The sequence below is a fragment of the Amblyomma mixtum genome, chromosome 6 (assembly GCF_055824585.1).
Source record: "Amblyomma mixtum isolate Tamu chromosome 6, ASM5582458v1, whole genome shotgun sequence".
Classification (NCBI taxonomy): Eukaryota; Metazoa; Arthropoda; class Arachnida; order Ixodida; family Ixodidae; genus Amblyomma; species Amblyomma mixtum.
The window spans coordinates 100779574-100795399 of record NC_143017.1 but is presented as its reverse complement, the minus strand read 5'-3'; the positions used below and the strand labels follow the sequence as shown (position 1 = coordinate 100795399).

At 45.7% G+C, this 15826-nt stretch overlaps 1 protein-coding gene across 1 annotated transcript; it reads right to left on the bottom strand.

The window, feature by feature from the left end:
• Positions 1-9631: 9631 nt before the first annotated feature.
• LOC149339860 (uncharacterized) lies at positions 9632-12394 on the bottom strand. The gene is made up of 2 exons (XM_089550589.1): positions 12383-12394; positions 9632-9958 (listed from the first exon to the last, which is right to left on the bottom strand). Exons 1-2 carry the CDS (start codon positions 12392-12394, stop codon positions 9632-9634), a joined length of 339 nt encoding a protein of 112 aa, XP_089406715.1.
• Between the last annotated feature and the right edge of the window lie 3432 nt (positions 12395-15826).

The following is a 15826-nucleotide window of genomic DNA, read 5'->3' as shown; positions in this document are numbered from 1 at the left end:
CATTTTCGCCTCAATAATTAACTTCATATTTCTACTAATTGGTTCTTACCATTTATGCCTATTTCTTAATATTGAATAACTAAAAGGCTCAGAAAGTGAAGCGGGGCGTTTGGAACACACTGGGTGGTTGTATAAGTGTTCCAACTAAAGAGGGTTTTTAGCGATGTGTCTGTGTTTGTTCAACAACGGCAACCGACGGACGCTGGACATTTTGAAGCACAGAAGGATCAAACCTAGTCTGCACTCAATGAAAACTTGCCTGGTTGATGACCAACAGCGTATCTGGAAGATCTTCCTGTCGGCCTAATGATGACGCATATAAACACGAAGGGAGGAAAGGGAAAATTTTATTATACTATAGTGCTGCTTTTTTCTGCGGCTTTGGTGGGCAAGGAAGGAAAGAAGGGAAAACTTTGTTATATTTCAGTGCTTCTTTTCCTGCGACGGAAGGAAGGAAGGAAGGAAGGAAGGAAGGAAGGAAGGAAGGAAGGAAGGAAGGAAGGAAGGAAGGAAGGAAGGAAGGAAGGAAGGAAGGAAGGAAGGAAGGAAGGAAGGAAGGAAGGAAGGAAGGAAGGAAGGAAGGAAGGAAGGAAGGAAGGAAGGAAGGAAGGAAGGAAGGAAGGAAGGAAGGAAGGAAGGAAGGAAGGAAGGAAGGAAGGAAGGAAGGAAGGAAGGAAGGAAGGAAGGAAGGAAGGAAGGAAGGAAGGAAGGAAGGAAGGAAGGAAGGAAGGAAGGAAGGAAGGAAGGAAGGAAGGAAGGAAGGAAGGAAGGAAGGAAGGAAGGAAGGAAGGAAAACTTTGTTATACTCTAGTGCTTCCTTTTTCTGCGGTTTTGGGGCACCTTCCGAGATGTTCCAAACCTTGGTTGTATCCCCAGGAGTCTTCTCTGTCGACGTCATCCACCTCTAAACGTGGTCCCCAAAATACAAAACCCACGCGTGGACCAGTGGGAGACTCTGCTGTCCAGCGACCGCTGTGAAGACCAACAAGGTCTGGTAGTGCGAGCTCAACGGGCGGCCAACAAACACGAGAAGAAAAGTGTACTGCGCCAGTCGAGCAAAACCAAGGAAAAGCAGTAGTATGCAGGAGCTGAGCTATAGATATGGTCGACTTCATCATCATCATCAGCCTGACTACACCCACTGCAGGGCAAAGGCCTCTCCCGTGTCTCTCCAATTAACTTTGTCCTTTGTCAGTTGCGGCCACTGTATCCCCGCAAACTTCTTAATCTCATCCGCCCGCATAACTTTCTGCCGTCCCCTGCTACGTTTGCCTTCTCTCGGAATCAACTTCGTTACCCTTAAGGATCAGCAGTTATCTTGCCTTCGCATTACATGCCCTGCCCAAGCCCATTTCTTCCTCTTGATTTCAACTAAGATGTCATTAACCCGCGTTTGTTCCCTCACCCACTCCGCCCTCTTCCAATCTTGAACCATCCTGAACATTGCTTTATGGTATTTCTAGTTATTCCTTAGCCTTATTTGTCGTTTTTCTCGAAAATAAATTTATTCCCGTTCCTTCTTAGGCGCGCAATCGTAGCTGTATTCCTGTACAAGGCTTGTATTAAACATTTGTACATTTATTTATGATATATTGAACTATGCAATAAACGACACTAAGTAAAACAGTGAAACTTTTTTTGAATTGCTTTGTCTTTTTGTCAAAAAAATACCTATATGAAAACCATTATTTCTTTTATTCCTCAATTATAGAATGAAAACTCATGCTAATTATTTTGTTTTATTGTAAAGTTCATGACTTAAGTATATCCCTGCAAAAGCAATCTACTTTGCGATGAAGTCAATTAAAGGTAATACTGCTGGCCTCAGACTTATGCTTAGAACTCATTCAGGGCCGAGAACAACGACGCTGACAGTCCCCTAGAAGAATGATATCACGTGAGCTACCATCCCAAGAACTGCCTCCAGCAAGCACGGGGTCGCCCTGCGGCCGACCTCCAGTCAACCGCGGCTACCCCTGCAGTGAAAAAAATGTTAGCCCTAATAAAGCAGCTGATCAGCCTCATAGTTGAAGCTGTTCAATCTCCCTATTGATTCGCGCCATCTCTGCTGGTGAAGTTGAAGTGTCCAGGCTTCGTTATTAAGGCCTCTGAAGTCCGCATTTGCGAGAGAAAGCTCAAGGCAAGGGCTTTCCTCGCCTCTCTAGCTAATGCGCAGATCATTCCCCTCCCATCCGTGATCACCGTTGCATTGCTTCCTCTCTTCAGCCAGGTAAAGCTTCAATTTATGTGCGAAGTTTTGTTCTTCATAGAAAGCTTGATCTGCCGCAGTGGTGCAGCACTCAAAAATAGGTCGTAGCCCCCACCTACGCCGAAGCGCTGTCACGCTCAGTCAGGCGCTTTCAGCTACGCAATCCGGCAGAAGATGACAATAAAGTAGAGCGGCGCGTGCCCGAGGCGCAAGCCGGGCACGGGCAGTATCCGCTATGCACCCTGGCTAATCCCCCACCGTGGGTATGGGCCATTAAGCCTCAGGACATCATCACCATCATCATCATCATCATCACGGGCAGTTCGGTCCTACAAGCCTGCTATGTTTTTTCTATTTATCTTTTACCCACCGCGCCATTTGGCATTACAGTGGGGGGGGGGGGGGGGGGGGGGGTTGATACAGTAACAAAGCGCATAAATGCAGGTAAATACAAAAAAAGAGAAACAGCAGCCCAAGCATTCACAAAGTAAGCAAAGAATAACAACATTGACGCAATGCGCATCTATGTACAGAATTTGGGGTACAAGAAAGTCAACTCTGTTGTTCACCCAATAAACGTATTTTAGGAGAAAGCACCAACGCAGTAGACATGCATATATAAAAAAAAATTCAAACGTGTATTTCACGCAGGTAGACTGCGCATTGACAGGAAGACACAGGTATACACAGTGGAACGCACGAAACGAGGAAGCAGCGCACAGATAACGACGCGCCGTCTAGCTATGAAATGACGTGACATTGTTCAAAGCGGAATAAAAGGATTCATTTGATGAGATGGAAGTAACAACGGCCGGCAAACGGTTCCATTGACGAATGGTCTTCGGAAAAAAAGAGTCGCTGTATGCTGCCGTCCTGCACTTGTATTCGCGTACCTTTTGATCATGGTCAAGGCGTGCGGATACGTAATGTGGTTTGAAGATATATGTTGCACCTCTAGTTTTGGCGCTTCGCTGCAAACCCGCGATATCCCGGCAGTGGTGACTCCGGACTGAGAAATGATCGACCCCAGCAACTTTCCGCATTCAGGCGACCTTCCGCGTGACGCTACTTCGCGCACACAGGAGGTTGCAGCAATCCAGCTTCGCCTGCCATCGTTCTGGCGCAAGAACCCGCACGTGTGGAAGCCAGGTGGAAGCCATCTTCTATCTTCAACACGTAAGCTCGGCTACTTGTCGGTTTCAGAACTTACACAGAATTTCACAGAATTCAATATTCATTTCTCCCGCAGCAGAGTCAGAAATGTATGCCCTAATCCAGAACTTAAAGAACCATAGCGCATGCGGCGATGACGAGATAAAAGCATCACCTGTTAAAGCAGTTTCCGATATAGTTTGCAAACCTCTTACTCATATATGCAATCTAATCTTGTCTGCCGGGCTTTTCCGGATCAGTGAAAAATTGCGAGGGTTTCAATAATTTACAAAAAAGGATATCCGAATGATTTAAACAATTACAGGCCGATTTCAGTCTTACCAATTTTTTCTAAAATCTTCGAACAAGTTACAAACACCAGACTGCTAAGCTTCTGTAATAGGAATAAGATTATAGCTGAACAACAGTACGGTTTCCAAAAGCACAAGTCTTCAGAAAAAGCATTGGTAAAAATTAAAGATAAAATAATCGATAATTTTGAACAGAAACTATACACACTAGGGGTATTTCTTGACTTTAAAAAAGCGTTCGACACTATCAAACACGATATACTATTGGACAAGTTGCGCAATGTTGACATTAGAGGCATCTGCCTGTAACGGTTAAAAAGTTATCTAACTAACCGGTCACACTATACAAATATAAGCCACGTTAAATCTGAAATAGGGGGCATAAAGTTCGGCGTTCCGCAGGGTTCGATTCTTGGCCCACTACTCCTTTTAGTGTACAACAACGATATAGTCAACATACCAGACACACCATGCATTATTCTATACGCAGATGACGCAAATATATTTTTTTCTGGCATAGACTTGCTCACACTAGAAAGTGAAACAAATAGCTGGCTTCTGAATCTTTCTTTATGGCTCCAGAAAAACAAGATGGAATTGAACACGAAAAAGACCAAATATATTATTTTTCATCCGCGGAACAAACCCATACACCACTTGCCGTCTATGAGGTTTCACGACGACATCATAGAGCGAGTCTCTACACATAGTTACCTCGGTGTCGTGTTTCAGGAAAATCTGAACTGGTCACCTCATGTTCAAAAAATCCGATGCGAAATATCAAGATCTATTGGAGTTGTATGCACATTTAGAGCTTTATTGCCCAGCTGGTTAAAGAAGCAATTATATTACACTCTCATCCATTCACGGCTTTATTACTGCTTGATCATTTGGGGAACCACTACACAGAGCAGTATGGTTAGTTTGCTTACTCTCCAAAAAAGAATTGTACGCTTTATTGAAAATCCACTCAAGAGTCACACTGCACTTCTTTTCAAGAAACATCAAATACTGACCGTGAATAACGTAATGAAGAAAAAGTTAGCTATGGTTATCTACGAAAATTTGAAATTCGATCCGCGTACTTTCACTCAACAATATCTCTCCAGGCAGCACAATTATGACTTCCGCCACATAATATACCAAAAAGAAAAAATGCGCACGAACTATGGTTCACAGAAACTAACCAACCAAATTACAGATCTCTTAAATCACCATCCCATAGTTATATCTATTATAAATGAAAGCAAGTCTGTAGGTACATTCAAAAAGAGTCTTCACAAATATCTATTGTCTCTGCATGAAAGATCTTGTAATGTCCCAAGTGCTTGTATTTAAAAGTTTTGTCTGCAATTCATATGGTTACGGTAAGGTGATATGTACAGCCGGCCAAATCTTTAGCTGGCGTGCGTGACGACCGCTTTTTCTGCGCTCCTGTGCATTGCTACGAAGCAAACTTGCGGAAAGCTCAATATTACGCACTGGCTTAGTGATCCTGAGCTTAAAATTCATATTTTCGCAAGTTTGCTACGTCATAAGCTGCAGGAGCACGTAAAACGCAGCCGTCAAGCACGCCAGCTAAAGATTTGGCCGGCTGTACGTCCTTTATGTAGCGAATATGTATGCTACATTGTATTCGCTGTAGTAAGACTGCCCTTCTTGCCATGCTCTGTATGATGTGTCACACGTTACAGGAAGTTGACGCCTAGTCAGGCATGCTGTTGCCTTTTTGTCAGCCTCCTTGACAACTGCACCGCTGTCAAAATAAACTTCAAACTTCAAACATTCCAGGCCGTCCCCTGAGGTTGCTCTGGACCATTGGGTGATGACACATCGCCTCAGAGCACCCTGGACCGCACCACAGCGCCCGAGAGCGCAGACCTTCAGCTCCTGCTCACTGTCGAAAAGCTTGGAGATCGCCGCCACCGCCGGCTGCTCACTAGCATGCCGCAGCTCCTGGGAGAAAGCAACGTAGACTGCAACGGTACGTTGTTGAGGAGCTTTTCCTTCAGCGCTTGCCGTAATCCACCTGCTTCATCTTGACTGCTGCAGGGGACTTGCCCCTCTATCGCCTCGCCCAATTAGCTGATTCAGTCCATAATGCGCATTCTCTTTCCGTCATTGACCTCACTTCCACACCAGAGTCCTCTGGCATGTCATGGTTAGAGGACCTGACCGACCAGCTCGCCGCTCCCCTCGGCACCCTGCAGACGTCCTCGCATGGCCAGCGCGGTTACTGCCCGTGTCCTGGCTGCCGTCTTCTTCCCCAAGCAGCCGACGCTCGCGCAGGTCTCCCACCTCATCTATGTGCTGGTATCATTGCACTTTGCAGCACCGTGTCCGCCTGAGCAATTTCCCACGAAACGGTCGGAAAACGCTATGCGAGATCACTGGGAGCGGGATGTGACCTCGGCTATCAATGCGGCCGCCTTTTCTTATTTCTGGACCACATGTCTATCTTCAGCTTCCTCGTCGACACATATGCCGAGGTCAGCGTACTGCCGGCCCCCAAGCCTGGCAATACTTCTAAGTCAACGAGACCTCCTCTGCGCGTGACGAGCTCTTCCCCCATCCCTATGTATGGCCTACGGTCCCTTACTCTCAACATTTGCCTCCGGTGCAATTTTGGGTGGGTCTTTATCGCAGCCGAAGTATATCAGCCTATCCTCGGCTGCTAGTTTCTGGCCCATTTCTATCTGGACGTCATCAAATGAAATCAAACTTTATTTTGCTCTCTTAGGAAAAAAAGGGCTGACTGGTAAAAGTCGCATAACTGTGGCTTGTCAAAGCACGGCCCCCTGTATGTACTGTTTGGCAGTTGTTCTAGTACACTTTATCACGGATTCAAATTCACACCTCGTTTCACAGACCCAAAATTAGCACTTTATAGAACAAAACACTTCAGATGAAAGCACATCCAGTTATAAGTGTATTAGAAACGCACTCATTCTGAAACACATTAGGTTTCAAACATAATGAGGTTAAAACACATCCAGATTGAAACACATTCTGTTTAATACACTTAAATTTTAAAAGTCTGGAAAACCTAACCTTTAAAGCTATTAGAAGTGGAAGGCATTTTATAGCAAAACAGAGCAACATCCAAACAAAAGGCACCAAGAACACGAAGTACAAAACACAGATAGATAGATACAGAGAGAGCGAAATGCAGGGATGTTAACTAGAAAGGTTTCCGGTTGGCTACACTGCACTAGGGAAGGAATGAGGGGAATAAAGAGGGTGGAGAGAAGGAACGGGACACAGTCACAATCTGTCGATCAAGGCAGTCTCTCGTAAAAAAACGGAACGGCGCCTTGTAAGCCTTGATGGCAGTCGGCTGTTTTGGCCACGGACTGAGGATCTTGGCCTCTGTGAAAGGGCGAAGATCAAGGCGGACCAGAGCACAACGCAGCTTACGTCTTTCGTTCACAAAGACAGGGCACTCACAAAGGAGATGACTGATTGTCTCATCACAGACACAATTTACACAAGAAGGGCTGTCAGTCATCGCGAAAATTATGTAATGTCCTTTCAATGTGGCGTCATGGTACAGCTTGCGGATTTCTGCAACAAGTTGTTCGTGTAACCCGCGGCGTAGTGCAGCTTGCAGGCCTTGAAGAGCTGCTTTAGAGTCGGTGAAAACTGTCCAGTCATGTGCAGATTCCTGACTAATGAATTGAACTGCAGCCCTTAGGGTAGCTAGTTCTGCACCAGTTGAAGAGGTAAGATCGGTAGTCCTCACCATCATTACAATAGACCTGGCCAGTATCACCACAGACCCAGCAGAACTTTTTGAAGTCACTGAGCCATCTGTGCAGACATTTATGCGGTGTTTATGGTTAAAATGCAGATGAAGCAGTGGCATTTGTTTGAGAGCAGGTAATGATAAACCAGATTTTTTAGTAATTCTTGAAATAGAGAGATGTACCCGAGGTTCACAGAGACTCCATATGGGTGAGCATGGTTGAAAATCCTGGGATGTTGGCTATTAGGAAATGTGCATGTATTGCTCTTATGGACAACTCTGCGGGTAGGTATTGATGAGCGCAAGCCTATTTAGAAGAATATCAGCATGATAAGAAATGGACTGGCGACCGTACTCTGTACGACAGTAAGGCACCACTCATGCGTCATTATGATTATTGTAGATATTAGTGCGTGGGCGAAGGTTTATCAAATTCAAGATGCTGTGATTACATGCCGAAAGGGACGAGTGATATGTAAATGTTAGACGGTAAAGGTAAATCAATTTCGTGGGAAGAAATAGCGCAAGAAGTAATCAGAAGTGTGGGCATAACGAGGAATATTAGCAACAGCACGCAAGACAGCTTTTAAACTTCTAAACGTAGTCAAATAGTCAACAAAGGCTCGTCTGGCGAACAGATAACACCATTTAAAAACCACACGCTCGCCAAAAGGAAGAAAAATGTGAAAAACAAGTGACGTTTCGGGACCCTGATCGGTTCCTTGTTCACTTGTCTATATATTGTCGTGAACAATATATGCGAACAAGGAACCCGTACAAGTCGCGAAAGATCAGTTGTTTTACTCCATTTTCCTACTTTTTGTTGAGTCAGTCGTTTTAAAATGATTTTAAGTTTGTTTTCTTTCGATGTGTTTCACATTATTAAATGCAGTAGTTAAGTGTCGACAAAAATAGTGCATTATAAATTAAGCATTTAACTGCTGTTGGCAGCAAGCTGGGGTGTCTATTTAGTATCCCGCAAACCTGATTAGGTTGCGAGTACGTTTTTGCAGGCTAGTTGGTGCATACTGAAACGGGTTCTGTTCTGTCACTTTGTTTCTTTCTCTTTTTGTCTGCGCTATAAACCCCTTTCTTATTAAGTTTGTTACAGAGCGCATCAGCATGTTTGTTCCATGGAAGAGATTCCGTGAATGTTACGCTGTCTTAATCAGCATTAACAATGCTTGCCTCTTCACCGTCTAAAAGAATTTTACCCTTGAGTTTTACGCTTGTGTTCGCTGTACGGAAAAAATAGCTTGAGTTTTTTTTTTGGTATTCAAGAGCCGATAACTTCTTTCCAGCCATCTCTAACTAATGAGAAAGCGTGATTTGACGAGCAGATTAAATCGTCAGTATTTGCCCGTCTGAAAAACATACCAGTATCATCCTTGTGCCCATCCCACATATTTGTGTTATAAAAAGAGAACAAAATGTCGTTAATATAAACAACAAATAACACAGGCCCAACAATACTCTTTTGGGGTACGCCGGAAGTGGTGGTTTTTATGTCTGAATTGTGATTGTTCTGGCTGACATATGGGCACCTGTTCTGAAGATATGAAGAGAGGAGACGATCTGCATTACCATGTATTCCGTAATGCTCCACCTTAGGCAACCAGGTTTCATTATAGACACAGTCAAATGCTTTCTTAATATCAATATACAGCCCTAGGAAAAGCTATTTGTTTTTAAAAGCGCCATGATTTTCTTTTGTGTTAATAGTGCCAAGTCTGTGGATTTCTTTTTCAGGAAGCCATACTGATGCGGCAAGATGAGTGATAATTCTTTAAGAAATAGTAAAGGCACATGTGCCTTAATTTTTCCTAGCCTCTTGAAAATATATATTGCAGTGGGATCTTTTCGAGGAGAAGACAATTTGAGGTGCAAGCCAACACCCATATTCCACGTTCAGACTTTTGCAAAGTGAACAGGTTGCTTATCAGGCTTATAGTCTGCGGAACGACAATTAAGAAAAGGGATTCTTTGCAACTCGTCACTCGTTTGCCGTCAAAAAATATTCCAAAACACATGAGTAACTAGAATGTTTTTTTTTATTACATTATGTACAGATTAGACTTTTTCTGTGCCCTTTCGAAGCATGGCCCTAAACAAGAAGGATCATCGAAGTGAACAACAGTGTCGGCCGGAAGACATTTACAGCTTTTGCGAACATGGTAAAACATTCCTTCGTACTAATAATGAACAATGCTGAATTTAGCCGTGGTAGCCATGGCCATAGCCGTGTCCGTAGCCGTGCCCTCCATATCCGCCGTATCCGCCGTATCCACCGTATCCACCGTATCCACCGTATCCGCCGTATCCTCCATGGCCATAACCGTAGGACGGGTGCTGAATGTGCGTCGAGTAGGCGAAAGTGCGGCCAACAGGATGGTACCCGTAGCCGCCGTAACCTCCATAACCGCCGTAGCCCCCATATCCTCCATAGCCCCCGTGACCGCCGTATCCACCGTAGCCGCCGTAGCCGCCATACAGTCCAGCCGATGCTACGGCAGCAAGAATAGCCAGACAGACGAGCGTGACCTAGTGGAAAAATGAAAGTTCATTATGAACATTTGGAACATGCAAGGGAGGTACACAGAACGGCATATTCCGTTTGTAAACATTAGCAGTGCTACATAAGACCATCTGTGGCGTATCTCTTTGTGCGGCAGGCGTCCCCAATCACATGGGCCCAACGATAAACGTTTAGTATCATTGTTTGTATGTAGATAACGTTTGTTGCTTCTAAAATCTCCTGGAACTGCAGATTCAGTACACTTGCTGCGGAAAAAGCGTGAGCTTGTGTTAGCAGACCGAACGATTAATTTGGATTGTATTTTGAGACTTAGTACACAGCCATGTTAATTATTTCGTGTTGAAGGAAAAAAAAGCAAAATCACATTATGCTGGTGCACCTTCAAGCTCACGCTACACCTAAAGCCTCGCTTCGTTCATACGCACGGCGAGAAGGTGTAGGAAAAAAAACAACTCATGAGCCCGTACTGGAGCCTTGCAAAACGTAGCGCTGCCTGCAACGCGCAACACATCAGTACATGTCCCAAAGTGTAGAGATTTACGAACACATTGGTGTTAAGGTTGCTACAATTTTTCCACAAAATGTTAAATGAAGGGTTACCTTTTGCAGTCTGAAGAACCCGTATTTTTGCAGTTTTATACGCTTGTCTTAATAAGCGTGAGATTATGTACTTTCTTCTGTTGCATTTATTTTTCGTGGCAGGCAGCCTATAAGACAAGCTGGCTATTATAAAACTGTACGTCGGCTAGCCTACCATCATGAGCCAACGCCTTCCATTTTCTCTAAGGCCAAATTTCCAAAAATGCAGCCTGAGTTGAGTGGTTGGAAAACCCCATGGTGGTCAAACTGTCAGCACTTCAACAAACTAGTAATTTTGAGGACAGTTGATATTCGGAAATTCAAAAAAGCGGAGGCGGGTTCGTTGCACCATAATGTCTGAAAAGTCAGCAAAGATTATCGCTAAATTAGTTGTTTTTTTTTTGCAGCAATCGATATTCTGCACAACGCATGCAGCGACACGCTTTCCCTTTGCTCGAATGAACCCTTTACCAAGGCTTCTCGTAACTACGAGACCACTCTTAAGCATTTTTCTGTTGCCTCTTTTGGCGGCTTTTTTCCCAACCAGTTAAAGAGCATTCAAATACCATTGCACTCTGGAGTGAGCATTGCGGCGTGAATTTACGAGAAGAGGCTGCTCCATGCCCCGCAACACAAGTGTCGACTAAACAAGGCAGCACGTATAAAAAAAAACGCCTACTTCGTCCAATGGGTCCGGTTTTGAATAGTGCGGACCTTTGTTGGCTTACCGTGTAGGAAATTCCTGTACGACACACTGAAAAAGAACACTAGAAATAACCGCACCAATACTCGGGCAGAAGATGGTTAGCTTCAACAAAAGGCTAACCACCCACTTTCAGAAATTACAGAAAGAGGGTTCTTCATTTGGGTTCTTAAAACCACTTTTTGGAACAGGTAATCAGATGATACGCACTATTGGAAGTGGGCACTTATTTTCTATGTTTTGTTATTTTTGGTCCTTAGCACTGACTTTATTAATCAGATCATCCGGAATAATTTTTACAAAAGGTCCGAGATGCGTTACTGTTAGCGATCGGAGACGAATGGAGAGCGGCGGTTACTTGCAATGGGCGTAGTGAGGCTTATGATGACTAGTCAGCAACACTGCGAACGCAGCTACGATTAGGATGGTTTAAAAATGATACGTTAGCAGCGCTCTGTTCCCATAAGAAACGCTCTCGCCTTCAGTTGATTCGAAATTGTATGCACAAATGTTGCCATCAATATTATGCACTAAAAGCGCATACTATGAAGCCCCTTTTTAAGTACTGCTGACTCCCGTAAGTTGTCATAAAAGTCGAACTAGCAGAGCTCGCTCTAACAGGAGTAACGGAACTTCGTTTACGCTTATCTTGCGTGGCATTTTTTTTTTCCAGGGGAGGTATTCTGGCTGCCTATTTTCTATGCGGCTTACCTCGGCAAGTAAAGCTGCCTCATCGCTAAATGTTTCTGCCGCCGCGGTGGCTCAGCGGTTATGGTGCTCGGCTGCTGACCCGAAAGACGCGGGTTCGATCCCGGCCGCGGCGGCTGGAATTTCTTTGGAGGAGAAATTCTAGAGGCCCGTGTACTGTGCGATGTCACTGCAAGTTAAAGAACCTCAGGTGGTCTAAATTTCCGGAGCCCTTCACTACGGCGTCTCTCATAGCCTCAGTCGCTTTGGGACGTTAAACCCCATAAACTAAACTAACTAAACTAAGCTAAAAGTTTCTATTTTCGCAAAGGAAGGCAAGCAGGTTGTACAGCATAAACTATCAGACGGATATTCGCGTGAACAGTCACCGCCGTTTGACCGCTCTGATACGGCCGACAGCTGCAACTCAGTCGGCTCTAGTGCTGCAGACTCAACTCACCATCGCCTTCATGTTTCCTGTGCGGTGCGGTGCGGTCGGTGTAGCACGAAAGCTCACTGTGTGTCAGGCCGCGGAAAGCTCAGATCGCTCTGCACGCCATGTCGGCATGGCCCGCTCTTTTTAAGGCTTGCGCCGCCACGCCGCAAACTTCGTGCGGCGGAATGCGTAAACAAAGCACGCAAGTAAGAGAAAGCGGGTCACAACGGAACTCACGTGAGTCAGGAAGGGGTCCGTCGCGGAAACAATGGCATGAAGGAGCGGGGGGGGGGGGGGGGGGGGGGTTCCCTTCTCCTCATCCACCGGACCACACCTTTGCCCAGTTGTTTAGATGTTTTTAATTTTTTTCAGCCCCCCCCCCCCCCCCCCCCCCCCCCCCCCCCCGATTGCCATTGGCGGTAGGTGCGCTTTGAGCGGCCTTCGGGCAACAAGAATCAGTGCTCGGAGGAGGAAGGGTCAGGGGAACGTTTAGGCTGACCCTCGGGTGCCGATCAAGCGTCGGACCAAGCGGCTGCCCACCTCACAGACACCCTGCCTAGAGCCTTCACTGTTTCTTCTTTTTTGTTCCGAACGAGTGCCATTCATATCTCGCTGGTAGAGAAATCTTTCGTGGGCCGCTGTTTTCGCTGTTCTCCGAGCTTGCGCTAAACAGTGTACGCAAGTTTTATCGACTTTCACGGAACCCCAACGCGATGTTTTTTTGTTTAATTATGTCCTCAACTCACTTCCCGGTGATCTGGCGGCACCGCTGCGAATGAAGCTCGTTAATTACTACACTACTCTTATAATACGGCCATGCGTAATTCTCGTATATTAAGAATTTTTGCGTAGACCAAGAATTACATGTTACCGTTGTTGCCCGGTAGCTTACAATAACACGTGAAGCCTTGAAGTAAAATATGCGTAACACATTGCCAACTGCCAAGCAATGCTGTACCCCCATTCTGGTGGTTGATCAAGTGTACCGAGGGACGTCAGATGTGAAGTGTCTGAAAGCATGCTGTCCATGAAGCGAAAAAAAAAAACATGTATTACTGAGCGACAATAATCTGATAATATATTTTTCGGTGTCCCGTAGCTCATGCTGGCATATCAGTTTGCGTTTGGCTGCAATCTAGGGTATTTGCAGTCTGGCTGTTACGAATTTACAATGCTGGTTTGGTTCACAGGACTTAACGTCCCAACGAAACTGAGTGTGTGAGGGACGCCCTAGTAAAGGGCTCCGGAAATTTCGACCACCTGGGGTTCGTGAACGTGCACTGACGTTGCACAGTACACGGACCACTGGAATTTCGCTTCCATCGAAATGTGACCGCCGAGGCTGGGGTCGGACCCGCTTCCTTCGGGTCAACAGCCGAGCGTCATAACCACTGAGCCACCGCAGCGGCCTGAGTTTACAATGCAATGACGTGGTCTAAATGGTACCCTTAATTACACGTGTGCAAACATTTCTCAAAATCTGGATAAATTCTCGGCTACCGAATTCTGAGTACTAAAACCAATGTAAGTGTAGGCCAAAAAAACCATTCCAAGTGTCACAAGCGAAATTCATATCAGTATTTTTTCCATCAACCAGGCTTTAACATCCCTTCTTTGCCAAAAATTTTAGGAACAGATTTAGGCACAGTTTCTTGCTCCTTCCGAATGCAAACTAAGTTTGCTCATTAGTGGTTTTCGGACTACGTCGTAGTGAACTGCAATTATTTTCACACAAATACTTGTGCGCACCTGTATGCATTATGGGCAGGGCCCTTAAAAATTTCACATGCCAGACCACGTGCGATAAGAAGTTTTGTTAATCTTTGTGATAGAACATAATCTTCTCTTCTCCCGGTCGTTTTGCGGCTTTCGACAAACAATGTACGGCTCCTGACGCACCATGGTCTCCAAGTGAGCTTCCCCCTGAGGCTCCCACAGGCTCTTAGGTCGTGCCAAGATAAAGTGATTCCGAAGAAAACTAGATAATTTTAAACGCCTTAGAATGGGCACGTGGGTGGTTTGGTTTGGTTTATAGGGGTTTAACGTCCCAAACTGACCCAGGCTATGAGGGACGCCGTAGTGATGGGCACCGGAAATTTCGACTTTTAACGTGCACTGACATCGCACACTACTCAGGCCTCTAAAATTTCGCCTGCATCTAAATTCAACCGCTGAGGCAGGGATCGAACCCGCGCGTATTTCGGGTCAGCAGCCTAGGCCATAACCACTGAGCCACCGCGGCGACAGGGTGGGGAATCTGATAATAATAAAGCTTTGTCCCGTTTTGCATTGCGGCGATAGGTTAACAATTTGACCTTAATTGCCTGAAAATCGCACAGACAGTTTGTTGCACATGGCACTACGCGTACTGGTGCGGGTTTTTGTAAACATCCTTCGGATGGTAAACTGACACTCATGTCTTCTGCAGCTAATATGGCATATTGTAAAACCGTGTAATGCGGATACGAGCCTTTGTATTCAAACAACGTCGGGGCCAGAGCGCTCCTTTGTGCACTTTCCCTTCGCGATCGCGCCGGAGAAGCAAGAGGTGGGCGGTACATGGGGAAAGCTATTCGACGCTCGCGTGTTCTCGAAGGCGCTGACTGCTGGCGGTGGCGTCCGGAACACACTGGGAGGGAGGCAGGCGGGCACGCCAAGCGGGGCAGCGTTCGCGGCTCTATGGATTGGCACTCTGTGAGCGCGGTTTCTAATGACGCCCTTTGTCGACAGTCTTGAACCAAGGTCGCGACTGCGTGCACCGATTTTCGAGGGCGGCTTAACAGATTCGGCGGCCCCCATTGTGTGCTGTGCCCTGCGCTCCAGCGCTCTGGCCGCTCTGAGTGGAGGCCGCCTCGGTTTCCTCCCTGTAGTTTTTTTTTCTGTTTTGGCATCGCAGTCTTTAGAACGTCAAGTTCGAGACTCGGCGCGGCATAACTGCGCACCCATTTGAATGCGGTGTCCTAAACCGGACATCGCGGCTTTGCGGGTCGTTCCCGGACAAAAGGCTCGCTCGTAACACTCAACGAATGCTCAGTCACGAATGGTGCTTTAAGAATGGTACAGGTTTGTCGACAAATTCCTACAGTAACTCCGCTTCGTAAAAGCGCCTCTTGAATCTGATTGCACGCTATACTGCTCCGCAATGCCGAAAACTTGGTGCTTATTGCTGGAACAAAAAGACGAGGTTGTGAGATATCTTCCATATTATGCTTTGTTAAGAAAGTGTCCAGTCCTCCCAAGCTTCATGAACATTTGATGTTAGCTTATCCCGTTTGTTCCCCATGACACTCTGCCTGTTACCACGGCAGACGATCATTATTCAGCCAACTCTGATCTCATTTTGAAGTAAAAGGCTGCTGCAAAAACATTTTAGCGCTTCTTGACGCTTTATATGTTGCTTAAAAAAACTGACTGAACATTAAGTTTATAACGCCAGATACTCCTATAATACAGCGGGCAAAAGGTAAT